At 39.0% G+C, this 18,443-nt stretch overlaps 4 protein-coding genes across 4 annotated transcripts; 3 read left to right on the top strand and 1 right to left on the bottom strand.

Annotated features, from left to right (window-relative positions):
• Positions 1-323: 323 nt before the first annotated feature.
• LOC149729809 (ubiquinone biosynthesis protein COQ9-B, mitochondrial-like) lies at positions 324-1,768 on the top strand. The gene is made up of 2 exons (XM_089887346.1): positions 324-1,117; positions 1,453-1,768. The coding sequence occupies exons 1-2, from the start codon at positions 324-326 to the stop codon at positions 1,583-1,585; spliced, it is 927 nt and encodes a 308-aa protein (XP_089743472.1). The 3' UTR covers positions 1,586-1,768.
• Positions 403-8,429, bottom strand: LOC149729810 (AP-1 complex subunit sigma-2-like). Its single transcript, XM_089887348.1, has 3 exons — positions 8,284-8,429; positions 2,913-3,104; positions 403-2,259 (listed from the first exon to the last, which is right to left on the bottom strand). The coding sequence occupies exons 2-3, from the start codon at positions 3,078-3,080 to the stop codon at positions 1,942-1,944; spliced, it is 486 nt and encodes a 161-aa protein (XP_089743474.1). The 5' UTR covers positions 3,081-3,104; positions 8,284-8,429; the 3' UTR covers positions 403-1,941.
• On the top strand, positions 4,075-6,414 carry LOC149729811 (uncharacterized). The gene is made up of 5 exons (XM_089887349.1): positions 4,075-4,202; positions 4,453-4,485; positions 4,862-4,978; positions 5,328-5,438; positions 6,278-6,414. The coding sequence occupies exons 1-5, from the start codon at positions 4,182-4,184 to the stop codon at positions 6,341-6,343; spliced, it is 348 nt and encodes a 115-aa protein (XP_089743475.1). The 5' UTR covers positions 4,075-4,181; the 3' UTR covers positions 6,344-6,414.
• LOC149729812 (uncharacterized) lies at positions 8,005-9,662 on the top strand. The gene is made up of 5 exons (XM_089887350.1): positions 8,005-8,183; positions 8,293-8,325; positions 8,417-8,536; positions 9,128-9,238; positions 9,600-9,662. The coding sequence occupies exons 1-5, from the start codon at positions 8,163-8,165 to the stop codon at positions 9,642-9,644; spliced, it is 330 nt and encodes a 109-aa protein (XP_089743476.1). The 5' UTR covers positions 8,005-8,162; the 3' UTR covers positions 9,645-9,662.
• The last annotated feature ends 8,781 nt before the right edge of the window (positions 9,663-18,443 follow it).

The following is an 18,443-nucleotide window of genomic DNA, read 5'->3' on the forward strand; positions in this document are numbered from 1 at the left end:
AGACAAGTTTATGGCACCATTAAAGAAAGCAACACCAAATTACATTCTTTCGTGGCTGTCTGTTGTGTTACCGTGCTTCCAGCTGGATTTTAATATAAACAATTATGTTAAGTATTATGACCATCACTCTTGATACTAATTAGTTAAACAGGCTATTTTAGTTTTTTATTCTACCATTCAGTGTTTACAAAATAAATTTTGAGATTCAATTATGTTTGCTGTTTATTTGTAAATATTTATTTAGTAAAACTGAAAATGGCTATTTTTCAGTTCATTTCGTTTTATATTTCCTACTTTTATTATTTTTAGTTTAGACATCAATAATGTGGGTGAATAGGTGTACGAGGAATGCACTGCGAACTTACACCTCGCTTGCACAAATGAGAAGCATAAGAACGCAAGCTAACAAGCTTTCAGCTGCTTTAATGTTTCATCCTATACTCAAAGTACATGCGGCACCTACAGCAAATAAAAGGGTGAGATTTTTTACAACAGAAAAAGATGGAAAAAATGAGGAAAACTCCAAAACTGAAGAAACAAACACTAAGGAAAATGAAACTAAAGGAGAAGAGGAGAGTGTTAATACTGTGAAAGTTAAAATTCTTGATAATGCTTTGGATTTTGTGGCAGATCATGGCTGGTCAAGGAAAGCTTTGTCTTGTGGGGCAGAACAAGCAGGTTACGCTGGTGTTGCAGAGGGCATGTTCACTGGTGGTGGGGATGATCTTGTGTTGTATTTCATTCAGAAATGTAACTTTCAATTGGTTGAGTACCTAAAGTTTACTGTAGAAGAGCAGGAGTCAAAGGAAGAGAAGATTAAAGTAACATCTTTCATCCGATCCGCAGTGGAGTACAGACTCCGGATGATTATTCCTTGCATCGGAGCGTGGCCACAAGCGATGGGAATCTTGGCAAGACCGGATATTTTTCCGAAGAGCGCAGAAGAACTTGCGAAGATGGTCGATGACATTTGGTATTATGCTGGTGATCGTTCTGCTGATATTAACTGGTACACCAAGCGTGGTATTCTGGCAAAACTGTACGGCAGCACCCAGCTTGTAATGCTAACAGATCAGTCACCGGATTTTAAGGATACTTGGGAATTCTTGGACCGCAGGTAAGAGTAATATTTTATAAAAGTCAAACCTATTCAGGCACCGTGGTTACATGCCTGCCTTTAACCCAGAGGTACTGGGTTCAAGGATCGATATGGACGTATGTGTCATTGTCCAAAATTGGCATACATAAAAGGGTGAAAAAAGCCAAAAATAAGCAAACATACGTGGTAACTTATAAGTTGTATATAATGTCTTTCTATTTCTGGCCACGCAACGCAAGCATAAAGTGAGTTACATTTATTCATTCTGTACAAGATTCAATATTGCCAGCATAATGGCAATATCAATATGCATGTGTCAAGTTAGAAGTTACTAACACATTTTTTACTTGCAGAATTTCCGACATCAGCAATTTTGCCAAGATCAGTCAAAGTGTGAAAGACAATGGTAGCGCCTTCGTAGAAACTGCCTTTTCTGGAGCAAAAGTTTTAAAGAACATTGCTGGATTTGGTGATACAAAACGCTGAAATTCATCGCAAGTTCAACCAAAATTGTGGATTTTCTCTTCTGTTTATTTACTACCGTGTAACTGTCTCTGTGCTTATACCCTGTATTGTATTGTTTTAAAAACTGCAGTTTTTTTGCTTTCTCTGCCGTAGAGTATCTACTTTGAGCATTTATTGTATTTAAATACAGTACATAAATTTTGATTATTTACATTATTTGTGAGCATGATTGGCGTGATTCATTGAGCACATTAAACAAACCTTGGTCCTAGCGGCTTGTGTAAGTGCCAACAAGTTCAAAAACGTAGGGGGGGGCATCACTTTATAACTAAAGATATAGAAATTGCATCTAAAAGGATTTGGTCAATTTAAGCAATTCAGGAGAGACCAAACTCTTCCAAAATGCTCCTTGTTGCTTCTGCTTCTTGGTTTTCTTCCTGGAGAGCATCAGAGTTCTCCACTGCTCGTAGGACCTTGTTTTTGGAGGACTCCTGAATTTCACCAGCAAGAAGGAATTCATCCAAGATGAAATAAGCTTTCTCGAAGTTGAAAATAATATCAAGCTCACACACACTCCCAAAATACTTGTCAAGAATTTCCACGAAACGGTGGATTACTTCCAGAGCAAGAAGTTCGTTATCACTTTCCTCGATTGCGCAGCAGAAGAACAAAGAAGCATACCGCTTGTAAACAACCTGAGAGAAAAGGCACCATTCTTATAAAATGAATGTAGAAAGTTTTTTTAGCACAACAGGTTATTTTATCATTATTCTAGCTTGATAATTCATTTTTGCAAAGCAATTTCGTTAGTTTGTTTGAAAAAAATAGTTTGTGTTGTTACCATAGTTCAGTGATTTAAAAATTAATATCGTTTAATTTAAATATTGTATTTATTGTCAGTTTTTTATGTATTGCTGACAATTTGGGCAACCCATTAATGACCACTGGGTTGGAGCAATTTCTAGTAAGTGTCTTGCCCAAGGACATATGCGCCAACACTGATAGCAGTGACGAGACTTGAAACCAGGATCTCAGTAGTTATGCGCTTGCATCTTAACCAAAGGATATCGACTTCAATTTGCGACGCTGATACTGATTGCGATATGTGAAATCACCAATAAAAAATAAGGTTATCATTTGTGTTTAAATCAGTTTTGGGCTGCATAGTGTCAATTTAAATTTATGTACTAAAACAGGTTTACAGAAGCCAAATCAAGCATTATTGGATAGGTTATTCGCAAAAACTACAAAACCGCATATAGCGAATTATTTATCAATTTCTCCCAAATTTTTAAACAGACTGCCTAATATGGGCAAACATGGGTCGTATAAGACTTTAAAGCTTTACCTTGTAATCTTTCCAGTCCAAAAAGTTGCACATCTTCGGGCGTCGAGACAGCACCAGACTGACCAATTCCCGGGTTATCTTTTTACGCTCTTTGTCGCCAATTGCGTTAAACCATTTCTGCAGTCTGACTTTTCCTTGTCTACTAAACAACAGCATAAATCGCATCATCTTGCAACGGTGCTGTGATATCACCTGAAAATAGTAACATTACATACTTTAAGAAATGCATCAATAAAAAAAAATGGTGCTAATGAAAAATCCTTTTCTACAAACAACTAAACTCAAACAATACCCCTAACGTATCAATCGATAACCTCTCTCAAACGATTCTTCACTAGTACCACAGTAGGTACCACCATAGTACACTTAAAACATAGTATACTCTACTGACATATTTTAGTAAACTCTGCTAGCACCACCAAAATAAATAATACGCTTTTTGAATGCGTCTGGCGTTTTCGCACACATATTTGGTCAAGCACCTAACATATCTCAATTTATTCGATACTGATCTTTAAAATATTACAATATTCCTTATTTATTTCAATTTACATTAAAGTCATACTAAAATTACCTATAAGTCTAACCCAACCAAATTATAAGCGCCAAGCGGTACCATTATAAGCCTACGCTGTATCCATTTTAGTAAAAGAATAATAAATATAGTAAAATTTAAACTAGTTAAGGAAGGAACGTACTGCTAATTATTTTTTAATGAATTTAGCAGATATTTTACAATGCGTTACTTGATTTTTGTTGCATTTCATGCTCAAAGACACACACGCCCACAATAGTTGCAACGTCGAGCCTCGAACCCATATCCTTTGTGGTCAAACGCGTCGGTTGAAAGCGATACTTTGCTCAACATCACACGTATTAAAACCCCGCCTTCAAAACGCCTATTGTTTTGACAACGACGTTACACGTTTATAATTACAGAAGTCAAAGTGTAAGTTCAAAGGTTACGCAGCAACAATCATGTTTTGGTCCTGCTTTGCATATGCCATGTATAGTCCTACACCTCCAAGAGAGCATGCTTACAATACGTTAATACACGAATTCTTCGACACGTTTTGCTAAATCATATGCCCTCGGTTCTCGTATTTCTAAAGCCCTTTGTTCAGCACGTGCCTACTGATTCCAGCTATGATATTTGATACCGTGGCTCCCAATCAACGAGACTTCGCGGCTATTAATACGCTCACTTTCTCGAAGTAAACGGAACTGCACGACCAAGGACGAATGTTCCAACTCGTACAACGATAAAAAATGGACGAAGACATTATATCGGTAAATTTGTTAATATAACTTATAAAAAATAACTGTCCATAAATGTAATTATGTGTACGTGTATACTACAACTTAATTCAATACCAAACAACCGTTAGGTACTGTATAGGGTTACTATGAGTGGTACTACGCTGTACTGATTACATAGTTTAAATCACAAAGATGTTATGTCAAGAATTCAATGAATGTTGAATGAAAAAGAAATTTATGTCTATGATTTGATTTTTGTCAATGAAATTTTACATTTCAGCTTCAAGCTCGACTCTCTGCATTAAAATCAAAGGTGAGTTGGAGAATTGTATATTTTTGTATATATATAGTAGTACTATGTAGTAAGATAGGACACCTCCTGAACATAATATAGTAGGGTGGGGGAAGACGAGACACCTTAAGCATATAATATCCAAATATCCTGATCGTGTTTTTAACAAATAACGGTCTATGGAAATCGTGAGCGTACGGTTTTATAATTCTTTGAATGTTCTTTGTTTACTACCAAATGCTGGACGAGAAAACAGAATGAAAAGGTGTCCCATCTCCCCACACCCTTCTATATACACGAACGTTTTAAACCGGTAATAACGAAGTTTTAAGTCATACAAGCTTTTAATAAATTGTTCATCATTGCCGTTTTAATAGCACTTCGTGTATTAATACAGATTCGAAAATGCAATGATGACTTGGTCGACATACGATTCATGGCTAAAAGGAATGAAGATAAAAGATATGAAAACCTGTTGAACAGACCAATACAACAATTCACTACAAAAGTTTCGGTAAACCCACTTTTCAATGTTTTTGTTTACTTTGAAACCATAAAATTAATATATAGTATGGTGGGGGAAAAAGATACATATTTTGTTATATTTCTCGTCCCGTTTGGTAGTAAACAAAAATATTCAATGAATTATAAAACTGTATCTTCAAAACACCCATAGACCGTTGTTATTGTTTAAAAAAGTCTATGATATTTGGATGTTATGTGCTAATGGGTGTCCCACCTTACCCCTCAGTACCTTATTTCATAGTAATAAATCGTTTTTTTATTTATATATAGGAAGGTATTAATTGTGGAATTTTCTATAGTAAAATACATATGTAATTCCAAAGGCAATTTGCTTGTAGATATATCAAAGAGAGATTGATAATATCAAACTGGACATGAAAATGAGACAGGAAGAAGCAGACGTGAACGATTTCTTGTACAAATGTAAAATAGCTGGGCTGAAGGCGAAGGTACGTTAAAAAATAGAAGTGTTTATCCTGTCATAAAAATAAATGTATAACTTGTCTATATCTATGCGTGGCAAGGTATAGCAACAGTTTATTATAACAAGCGTGTTCTGTTTTATACCCTGCCCGATCTATCTAGTTAAGACATATGCAACTTTGTGGGCGATGTATTTTTTAATTATATGGCTGGTAATTTAGACACTTAATAATGGACTACTGGGTTGAAATAAATGACATATAAGTGCCTTGCTCAACAACACATACGCCCACAATGCTATATAGTAGCGTTGACCCTCGATTCCGTATCCTCATGGATAAAGACTGGCGTTCTAACCAGCATTCTGGGCCACAGCGTCATGCATATTGTAATATAAGTAAAGCAGGTCTCATTATGCACGGACATTACGAATAACGGCGCATTCAAATTACAGGAATGTAAATTAATCCGCAAGAAGGTAAAAACATACAATAATATAGTAGGGTGAGAGAAGATGGGACATCTTTAGCACATATAATCCAAATATCCTAATCGTGTTTTAAACAATTAACAACGGTCTTTGGGAGAATACGGTTTTATAATTCTTTGAATGTTCTTTGTTTACAACCAAATGAGACGAGAAAATATAAAAAATGAACAGATGTCCCATCTTCCCCCACACTATTATATGAATACTACGAAATACGGTATGTTGGGGCAAGCCATTTATATTTTTGTATCTGCTAACAGTTATAGCCCGGCCTACTATACATATAATAGTATGGGTAAAATCACAATTAACAGCCATAAATGATGTATAATGTTATACCTTGAAATAATCTTTATTTTTGTATTGGTTTTACAGATTAAGGTTTTCCAAGAAAACCTTGATTTCTTCCTAAGAGAAAGATACAGAAGAGAAGCTGTGTAATGGGATTGTTTTAAACAACTATATCTATCAATGTATAGACTGCATGGCTTGAAATAAAATTGACACATTAATCTTTGGTGTTATTGTTACAAAGACGATGTGAAGATACAGGGCAGATACCTTATTTATATGAGTGCTTTTTATACGATGAATGCAGACCGTAGTTTTAAGCAAGACACTTAACGGCGATTGCTCAAACCCAGTGGTCGCTATTGGGTTGTCTAAAATAAATTGTCAGCCAATTAGAAAAAATAATCACTCAGAAAGGTATACTACGTGGTAACTCGTAAGGGGGAACGAGGCGTATAAAATCGAACACCTGTGTTTCACGACTGTCGTATTTCGGCCACGCGAGGCCAAAGCAAGTTATATATATGTATAGTAGGGTGGGGGAAGATGGGACACGTTTTTATTCTATTTTCTCGACCTATTTGGTTGTAAACAAAGAACATTCAAACAATTATAAAACCATATCCTCACGAGTCACGACTCTCATAGACCGTTGTTAAATGTTCAAAACACGATCAGGGTATTTGGATATTATGTGGTAAAGGTGTCCCATCATGCCCTACCCTACTCTCTGCCTGGAGTTGAAACTTAATCTGTAGCTGCGATACTTTGTTTTGTAGCAGATAGAATAACTCGAAAGGCCCTCAGGTGTTTTGAACAATTGAATGTCAACAAACATCTAACGTTCAACTTCCCTAGTAACTTAAAAAAACTATACCAATCTTACACAATGTCAAAAGTGAGTTAATGGTATTTTTATACAGATGGTGCTAAAGTGCTTTTATTTAGGAACAGCGTTAAGTGATTGGTTAGGAAGTGAATTAGAAAACTTTATCTTGTCAGTTTAAATAAATAAAATCGTAAGTGCAATAAGAAACTTGTAAAAACGTATATATTTTGTGGTACAGTAGTTATAGCACGCGTATACCCACAACTATAGGTGGTGGGTTCGAGGCTCGGTGCTGCTATCATATAGTGTTCGTACTGTGTGTCCTTGAAAATCGTATTTAAAAGCCATTACTCCAACCAGCAAGTGGTCTCGTTATAAGTTAAATTGTTAACCACACAATATAAACATATACAATCGCCACCACAAGGTGTATAAAGATGGGACACCTTTTTATTCTATTTTCTCCTCTCATTTGGTAGTAAACAAAGAACATTTAAAGAATTATAAACCGTATTTTCACGACCTCATAAACAGTTTTAATTGTTCAAAACACGATCAAGATATATGGGTATTATGAGCTAAAGGTCTCCCACCTTCCCCCACCCTACTATAATATAGTCTATTTTTATTCCATTGATATAGCTTATAATATAAAACACCCGTGTCACAACTTCTAAATATAGGTTAAATACTAAGTATATATTTGGCACAACGTACTACGACTACAATATTGATATCAATCCTAAACGCATTCCACCAAGAAAAGATTTATAGCACATTGATAAATTAGTTGTATAAATCATAGACGTGTCTGGACCTGCAGGTTTATGAACCTAACAACCAAATACTTTTCTTATGTATAATACTCTAAATACACGTATAGGTTCATAAAACTGTATATTAAACTATGTTCGGTACAGAAAATGTGATTCTTCTTTTGAAAACAACCTGTTTGGCGTGTCTGGATGTTTTAATCAAACCGAGTGAATAGCGTCCTTTTATTAATATGTAACAGAATATAGGCCCATTTTGACCGCGAACTGTGACATTAGCAGAACAGATAAAGGCCTGAAGGGTAACTATATAGCGTATATAGGTTTTACATAGTTTGTAATTGCACCAGCAAATTAGCTGTACCAAATGGACGAAGACGAAACCACGGTAAGTTTTTGTATTGAATCGTCACTATATATACGCAAATGCAATATAGGCTAAATTAATTTATTTTTAGTTATGGTAAAAACTTAGGTTCCAAATATACCTTTTTCAGCTTCAACAAAGATTGGCTTCGCTATTAGAATCGGTAAGTAGCTTATGTGATTTAAAAGTTGTTTTTACTTCATTGATCTCTGGTTTATAAATACACATAAAACGTGTTGTTTTTACCTAAACAGATCAATTTACTAAAGACTGAAAGAGACGAACTCAAGGATAAGATTGGGAAACAGCAATTAAACAGTAGTTCATCTTACTCTACTCACTCCGGTTCACCTCGTTCTAGTTACACATCATTTGTAAGCAATTATGTAGTTTATTACACAGCATCTGTTTTGTTGCAAACTTATCTAAATTCTAAAGCACAATACGTCATAATAGCCCAATGTCGAAACAGTAAAGTACTATATCCTGCACTATATATATTGACTGTAACTGGTAACTGCAGCATCAGTCTGTTAACAACAAACCAGCATTTGAAACGCGCTGTTAGTAATAATTGGTAAGCAAAAAGCGTTGCCAACACCTCCGCGGGTCAACGTGGTGTCGGGGCAATAGTAATTATTGTATAACGAAACTCGCACGTATCTTCCTTTATACACTTCTAGGCATAGTTCATTCATACTTTAATATACTACTATGTGTTAAGATGGATACTGTTTTTTCCTATTTTTGTTTTTACTAATGACAACGCTCTGTTAGAGCTATGAGGCTACGTTTATATATTTCTATAAAGATTTCTTGTTTAGTAGTACCAAATTGAACGAAAAGTGGAATAAAACTTTGAGCATCTTTATTCCCAGCGAACTACATTACACTTTAAACCTAAACAAAAATTATGACACTTCTTAAAATCACTTGTACTAGGTTTATTGATTACATATTAACAGAATATAAAAGACTCTTGTGAAGACATTCGGGAATCTATAATTAACACAACTAAGCAACTCGAACGCAGTGAACGCTTGTATAGAATTAACGTCCAAGGATTAGAAAATGGGGTAAGCGTATTCGGTTTAGCATCCACTCTTTTATCTGACACTTTTATTCAAGTGTAGTTTTTGCCTGCAGGGTGTGTATAACGACTGCCGTTTTTTGGGGGGTAATTTTCCTTTCCTTGTTGTTGTATTAATTATAACCTGGTCTTCATCGCTACTGTATCCATAGAGATAAATAATAAAACTTATGTTTTGTAAAATAATGTGAATCGTGCCTTTTGCGAGAACGAAAGAACGTTTTGTTTTTAACTTAAACTTTTATTTCCAAATAATATGGCATTTTGTTTCTTGCTTTAAACTGTATATATTCTGTATTGGCTAAAATATCCCATATATACATACCAAATAGTATTTTTTTCTATAGGTAAGTCTGCTACAACAACAGTTGGAAATGGCGGAACATAAATAAAAAAAACGGTGCATTTTGGCTTGGTTGTCTAATTGAATCATAAAGAACAGCGTATAGGATCGGTATAAATCTAACCGTCAGGTGGTGGTAGAGAGTAAATATTTAGAAGGAAGGAAATTGGTCGACAGCTGTGCAAAGAACCTTTTGTTCGTGTTGGTCTCAGCGTGGCTCTTTTAGCGAAACCTCTACAAAACTTTACCCAAAAAATTGCTTGTTAAATTAATAAAACACCTACAGACTTTTTTAGCTTGGTTCATCGTTTTAACGAACGATAGATTTATTGCTAAAAAAGTGGCGGTCTGAAACCAAAGCAATATAAAAAATACGTGAAACTATTCCAGTTGTCGAATAACTGCTCAGTGTTAAACAAAAAAGGAAAACTAAATAAAATTCCAGAGGTTTCGATACATTTTTTGCAACTCAACTTTTAATTTACGTAAAACTGTAGCTGATTGTAATGCTTATCATGAGGCATTGGATTGAGCCCCTGTGTTACGTCATAAACAGGGCAACAAACTCAACTCACTGCCAAATCATAGCATCGGAGGACAGTCGGCACTAAAATGCCTTGGTTTTTAAAGAATTGTAGGATATATTATGCTAGAGGACTAATTATAGGCTGGAGTGTGGTATTCCACTTGTTGAAAGTACCAGGGCGATGGCAGAAAGATGGTCAAAAGCTCTACGTTTTTGTTAAGAGCCATTAAACATCAATCATAGCCGTCAAACGGTAAGTTGTCAATCACTGTACTGTTAAACTAATAGATATTACTTTAGATAACAGATCAGCATAAAAACAATGTCTGGGAATCGCCTCGAGGCGCTGCCGGCTTCGTGGAATGAGGTATTCTGTCGTGGAATGGCTCGGTTGTAATGTGGCAGGCAGGCTAGACCCTGTTGCTTAAGCTGTTACAGGGCGCTAACTTGCGATCACTGCCAAACGACATTTACCGAAAACAAGAGAGAAATAGCTCACTTGACCTTTTAACGCCGGTTCTTTCGGTATCGGTTGAGCCGAAATCGAGCAAGTAGTAAACAGTCTGCCCGCAGCGACAGCAACAGTCACGCAGAGGCAGAAACTGATGTTTAGAGCGGCTTAAAACAGAGTAAACCGAAGGCAGTTTCTCCTCTGCCAACATTTACAATGCGGCGGGTTGAAGGTGACTTTTGAATGTCATCATTTATTTGCTGCCAAATTTGACATTTTTAAAACAATAGCTGACTTTTTATGGGTAATTAAAGAAATTTCTTTGATAAGCTGGCTAAGACGGATACTAAAGGAATTCCTTTCTGGCTATTTCAGCAGCAAATTGACGGTACACAATGTGGCAGGCAATTTAGCCCCTGTATATGCAAAACAACAGGGCACTAACTTGCGATCACTGCCATTTCGAGCACGCCAAGGCTGAAGTTCCCGGAACAGCATATAGTAAAACATACATACACTATAATTACAAGGTTAGCATATGAGTAACATGTATGCCTTTAACATATAAGTGTTTAAGTTAAAGATGTTTGGGCGTCCCTGCATGTGGCAGACAGGATAAACCCTTTGTCATATTACAAAAGGGCCTAACTTGCGCATACTGCCAAAGTTCGGGACACTGCTAAATGGGGCATTCTACATATCTATTTAATTATAAATACCGTGCTTGTTGTGTTTTCGTTATAAGCTTTGGTAAACCAAACCAGAAATATATCGTAATCAGTAAACGGCCGAGATAATACGTTTGCATTTGAGCAAATCTAAACAGAAATCTGCGATAAAACCAGTCCTGCGTATAGGAGTGTATGGTATAAAACAGTGTGGATACTGGTTATAGGTTAAAATCAAACGTTTGACCCGTACACCTGTTGTATGGACAAATTGAATCAAATTTGTAGAATATTATGACTTTTTACATGTTTATAACGTTGTACCAGTTTATCAAACGAAATAGGCCCCAACACATTTCGTATGCGGTGGTTACGAGTTTCGTTTATTGCTCTAATCATTGGAATCTTAATATAATGCGATAACCGCGGTGTGACTCACACCAACGGCTGCTGTGGTCGGGCAAGGTGCGAACAACAAGGTACCTAAATGAGATAAGAGACTGTTAATTATTAGATCGTTGCGGTAGCTCTATGGTCGACATATTAAAACTTAACAGCTCTGTCAATATTTAAAAACGGTTTAAACGCAATCCGTCCCGGTGACCGCAATTTAGTAACGTTAGCATTACCAAAAGTTGCTAAGTGTCATAAGAACGGACTGCATGTAACAAAAGCGGTGAGCCATACGTAGAAGCGAAAGGCGACAAACATGAGTAATTAGCACCGTATTAGGCTTATGTAAGCACTTGATTAAGTCATTCATTGACGAATGCGTTCGTAATTGCAGTTTAGTGGAGTGCTTTGCAATAATTATGCTCTTGGATTGAATTCCGTTATGCTGCCATCGCCATGTCTCGACAAGTTCCGCACTTTTCCAATAAAAAGCGACCGTTTAAAAAGCAAACAATACTCGAATTAAAAGTTTTTGTTAGGCTTTTAAATTCTAAGGTGGTCGCCGTTTTTTCCTGTTAAAATTGCGGCTTCTTTTACACATACCACTAATTCAATACTACAGCCTGGTGGGAATCTTAATTCGATGAGAAAATTGTAATCGGCAAGGCGTTGAGGTAGAGGCTGTTTTGGTTTTGAAACAGCCTGCTACAAGAGACTCACTGCCATACCCATAACAATATGAGAAACTGTTTAATTCACTTATATGGCTTTCTCTTGTTTCCACTGTTCAATTGTATGCGACGTTCTGCCTGGCGCAATTCTATATACTGTCACTGGTTCAGGCCATTTGCGAAAACAGAATGCTTTCGTGGCTCGAAAATATGACAGCTCAGGGAATTCCGCTAAGCCATGCTGGGTAAGCCGAAATCGTAACATCGCGGGATAGAAGCGCCGTCAGACCGGACTCGCGACTCGAATTTTTGTTTATATTAAACTGCGCGCCAGGAGATTTCGCGAAATCGCTGGCAGGCTGAAATCGATGTTTTACGCAAGTGCATGCGAATGGCGTCATAAGGGATCGGGATATTTCGCGGAATTTCGGAAGAGATCGTTTCTCCTGAAACGTTCGCGAACTTGGCGGTTGGGAACTGCTGGAAAACACGGAGGCCTTCCGCCCGCATCTTTATGCGGTGGAACAAAAACACACGGCTGTCTGACATCCGTTTTAAAACGAATTTCGTCCTACGAATGTTGAAAGGACTCCACGCAACGAGGTAGTGAGGTAACAGCTGTTTGATTTCATGACGTCACATGATGTGTAGCCACTGCAACAGCCTGCTACGATAGCTCACTGCCATGTTGCGATGAAGACAGAAATTTAGTTTATAATTTAGCTTCTTGCTTTACTATACACTTCGTGACTGTTTTACGCAAAACCGCCATGTTGTGAACTCGAAACTACAAATCAAATAAAGTACTGCTGTCCTTGCACGCCGCAAACTTATGCTTTGCTCACCATGTAATACGTTTTGTGCTATTAATCAAATTTTGGCGTACGAGATGCGTTTATCTAAGCAAACTCCCACTGCGTTTTACCGACGTGGCAACTGCCCGAGATTTGATGAGTCGAATGTACGAGGTGCAGGAGTGGTTGACGCGGCTGACTCGGCGCGTTTATTCCGATTCCGATCATTGTTATTTGATTCACACGTAACAAAGCCCGAATTAAATATCGCGGTACCTGCCGCTGGTTGAATGCTCGCACAAGGTATTATTGTTATTGCACAGCCCGCCCATTGTTCCGAGGCCACACTGTACCAGATAGCAGGGCAAAAGTCGACGAGGTTCCGGGTTCGTTCAATCAGTTCTCAACTGCATTGCACCTATGGTAAAAGCAAAACATATAACGTGGGCTGTAAAACTCTGACCTAACTCCCTGGGTATTCAGTATACCAACCATAATTAAATAAACAACAAAGTAGACCGGGAGCTGTCGGGTTTCTGAGAAGCGGTCGTTCTACTACGACTGTATCAATCCGACCACGTGCTTTATATCTTGGCGATCACGTCGGTTGCCTGAGCGACCTACACCAACAGACCCACATGGACCCAGAGTGTAGGTGCTTTCTGGTTGCTAAGCTACGAGCGTAAACACTGCGGTGGACGAAACTGGTCGTCGAACAATAAATCGCGGCTGTGTGAACCAGGGTGCGTGAATCAGCGTCAACAAAAGCGAGTCGTCGATTGAGCAGCGATCCTCATTGTCGAACGAACGTAACTCGAGCCCCAGCCCATACTCGTGACCAACAAATAGCATAAAGCAGCCCGACCGGGCCTGTCTGCATGCCCCATCATGCCCGCCCGTTGTTATGGCACCCTAACAGTTTATTTTCGAAACGACCCCATTTCAACGTCATAGCGGCTACTGTTTTTAAACACTAATAGCGTGATTGCTCAACAGGCCCGGCTTTAGTAACCTGTTTAAATGGAGGCCGTTCGAGCGGTGAAAATGGCTCCGTTTTACAATCAAGTTATTATGCGGTATACCAAACACAGACGAGTAAGATAAGCGCATACGGGAGTAAAGAAGATGGCTCCGGGATTCTGGCAAACAACATTGGCGAGTCCACACACGTTAGATATACTTTCATTTCTATAATATGACTCTCATAAACCGAAGGGTCTTACAAATATGGTTTCCCATACCAATACATACCGATTTTATAACACGCGGGGAAATAACTGTTAAATAAAATATAACGATTTAGCCTAGCAGCGGTTTAAAATGATGACAGTTGTTTGGGTAAACGTTCGCCAGATAGTATCAACCTCCTCGCCCACGTGTATTAATAACCAACACGCGTGCCTTCGTTCAATTTGTGACGTCATAAGAGAACACAATGGCGCATCCTTCCGTTATACTTATAACGCTCGAGACTCGTATAGGCATCTGCTTTTATTACGAGGCTTATTTTAATATTGCCCGATTATTACGAACAATTATACACCGACTGCGCTGTGCTCCCCGGCCGTTGAACAGTCAAGTGATTTCCGTGGTAGTGCAAAAAGCAGTTGTTCGAAATAAACCGTTCGGGATGCAAGTCCATCTCGGCAAGAAAACAACTAGCTAACTACACTGCCTCAGAATCACGTGAAAAGATCGGCCGAGTGCTAGGATACGAAGCAAAGTCGGATTTCTACCCACGACAGCGCTATACTGATTCATTCTCTTGTCGTCGCTAAACTGCGCCTAAATTTAGAACGTGTCTTTCAAACTTCCAGCGCTACTGGCGGTAATTTTACCTATCGCCGTTTCATTTATAAAGCTTAATGAAAATCGGAGCATCGGGACCGAGGAAACCGTACATATCGGTGTTTCCACCGTATATAAATAACGCTGGCGATTTTTGCGAGTAAATACGGAAAACGTTTCAAAGTGCGGTCACACTGGGAGTCGTTGGACGGCACCACTTTTCCTCCGCCATCGAAGACTGCTTCCTACGCTGGCTTAACATCAACACGACACCCATATGCTCCTGTACTAATGTATGCGCATTCGACTGTTCGCTGGAAGCACAGTTTCCGGGCTTAAGCTATCTCTAACGCTATGCTGGCACGACATGATGGTACACTAAAGGCTTTTCTCTTGTCTCCTAAAGGTATAATGTTGATAAATAGGCGGGGCAGTCATGAACGTTGCGTTTCATGTCGGTCTCAAGTGCTGCACGTGCTCAGTACACAACTCGTTGAACACTGACTTGCTCTGAGCCGAGCCGCTGGCTTATATACTTCGAAGAGAAAGGAAGAGAGAGCGGAGAGAATGACAGTTTATGACATCACACTCAGCCTCTTACACAGCGTAACCTCCTTATATCTCGTATTCTCTCGTTTCGAAGTAGCGATAATTATGAAGGATTTCAAGGCGTGTCCTGTCGGCTCCCCCCAGCTTCTGCCACGATACGTTACGTGTGACGTCACAATATCAACCGTCACGAGCTAGGGATAAACTATTGTTTCATTGTTCTCGCTATTCGATTTGTTAATCACACAAACTTCGCAAATCCGGCTTTCGAAAGGAAAGTGGAAATTTAAAGCGCGGAAACGGGTATCGGCTTTCCATTGGGATTACATCTTATAACTTTCAGTTCGAATCGCGGAAAACGCGTTTTACAATTCACACTTGCGACACCCAACATTCTATCAATCATTAAAACTAGATTGCCGTTTAAATGGCCCGTTGCAATGTTCGTTATCCGTTGAGGCCCGACTTCGTCTGAACAGGCACGCGCTGTTTGCTTGGCAATAGGTAAACATAACAGGTCTGGCGACGCCTGGTACCGCCCGAACAGTGCCCTAACTATGTCCCGGCCTGCCCCATGTCCGTTGGAATTATATTACGTCACAACGGTGTCGTACGCTCATAACATTAAACTAGTGAGTAAGCGTTTATGTTTTAGCTGGAATGCTATTAATGCGCGGTGTATTAATGGTTTAGGCGACTGAAGTGGATAGAAAGCATATATAAACGTAATGTACGGAATATATACAAACAACTCAGTAAGAAACCCATACGTCACGGTGGTCGGTGATATACTGCGTACGCAAATACGATACATAAAGTATCTCGACCGTAACTCACTTTGTCTGTTAGGATTGGCATGAAACGGGTGACTCGTCTCCTATTACCGATCAGCTGATGCAAACACGTGTTTGCTGTCACGCTTCGGCGCTCACAGCCGCGCTATCAGTCACTTGTAGGTATGACGTCAGCTATCATTGCCATTCGGGAATCGGGCAACCAGAAATCGTCCAGCGAAATCAAAGTGTCGAGCGACGTCATCTTTTCCGACAATTAGACCCACAGATCGTGAGCTGTTATGTCACAGTGGCCCGACAGTTGCCCGTTAATTAGGCTTGTTATGAGCGAAAATTGAGCGGTCCAAGAGCGATGTATTGTAATCATTAAAACTGGATAATGCCTAACTACTAAGAAGCGTGAACTCGGCTATACTTCAGCCGGCGCAAATAGGGCAAGCGTGTAGGGCATTTAACGCGTAATATCCGTAATCACCTCCGAGAAGTGTAATAGGTACAAAAAGAAACTCATTTTCGACAACCGGGTTTTGATAGCCTGTAACGTAATTATAACAATAAACTTAAGTTGTATTAACAGCGACCCGAAACCATGCCCAACACACACGGTAACCAAATAATGAATTTCGAGTGTATTTAATTAAACATTCAAAATCGGATTTGAATATAAACCAAAGCCACCGTGACGGACGACATAGCGATGAAGGACTGTTTATAGTAGGGTGGGGAAAGATGGGACACCTGTTCATTCTATTTTCTCGTCCATTTGACAGTAAACAAATAACATTTAAATAGCAATAAAAACGTATCTTCACGACTTTCTTGGGCCGTTGTTAATTGTTTAAAATACGACAAGGATAGTTGAATGTTATATGCCAAATGTGTCCCGTATTCTCCCACCCTACTATATAAGTTTATTTAAACTTACCGGTAGTAGTGAATGGAGATATCTTTTGACAGAGACGGTGCTACAGTTGCCAGGAAGTGGCCGCATCATCAGTCATGCCGTGGGAGTTACCTGCACAGGATAGGAGGATAGGAATGGAGATTTAACTCGCGTGAAACAATAACCACCGAAACTTTATTACATCCGTTTATTTAACGTTTTATTTACGTCATGCTTCAGGCGTAAGAGAACGGATGGGTCGGCGGCACCACGCCATTGATGTAAAAACACAAATTTAAATTCAATACGGAGCATGAAAAATACGTTTGATATTGTAATTTTAAATAGGTAGATTTATGGTAAAAATAGTACTTCGTATTGCGGTGACAGGTTTAACTTACCCGTATCCGGTTAGTCTCGGTTTGCCTTTGCTTGTTGTGCTGATAAAACTAATGACGAGAACTGCTTTCGAAGCTGGGCTTGATTCGAATTAGTAGCCAGCTGCTCGAGTCACTCGCTTTTGTAGCTTTCTCTTCCGGGTAGAAATAACTGGGCGAAGGGCTGTGCTTTTGTGAAATGGGATACGTACGGATTGTGGATGTACGTTGGAAAAGTCGGTGTCGCGAATCTATTCACGTCCTTTTCCGGTGCCGGGCTTGCCTTGGAATAACACGAACCGCGCGCCATTGTGTACAAAACTTAGAGAAAGCTTTGTGTTTAACTGTTGGAAGGCAAGCGGCGACACAGGCTAGTCAAAGCCGGGCCTGGTCTGGGCGTTGACGGCCGTTAGAAACGGTTGAAGCAACGAGAGAGAATGGGAAAAAATACAACAGCGGTTTATAAATGTGAGAGAACTAAGAAAGAAGGCAGGTTACGGCAGCCCGGAAAGTCGCCGTACTTTCCCACGCTGTATGTAGCTTCACCGTACAGTGTCATAAATCGATGTAAACGGTTGCGATACAACTTATACAAAATTGGAAAGGTAACCCGGAAAACACAGTACAAAAGGCATCCGTAAATTAACAAAATATTTTTCAAACTTCAAATTTCGATACTTTTACACAACCGTCTGAAACTAAACGATACATAATATGATGTCATAATACACATCCCGAATTAGCGAAATCGGAATTCGCTGACAATGCTGTTGGAATTCGGAACAATGTAACCGAAGCTGCCAATTATCTACGGGCGTGAGTTACGTGAGACAATGCGGCGCAGCTAGTAACTTGACAAGTCCTATACAATGTATACGCAAGAACTTTCCAGCTGATCAAGTCAGTACGGAACTCGATACGTTAGTTCCCATCAAATGCCGGTATCGGGACATG

Source organism: Ciona robusta, chromosome 10 (genome assembly GCF_009617815.1).
Source record: "Ciona robusta chromosome 10, ASM961781v2".
Lineage (NCBI taxonomy): Eukaryota > Metazoa > Chordata > Ascidiacea > Phlebobranchia > Cionidae > Ciona > Ciona robusta.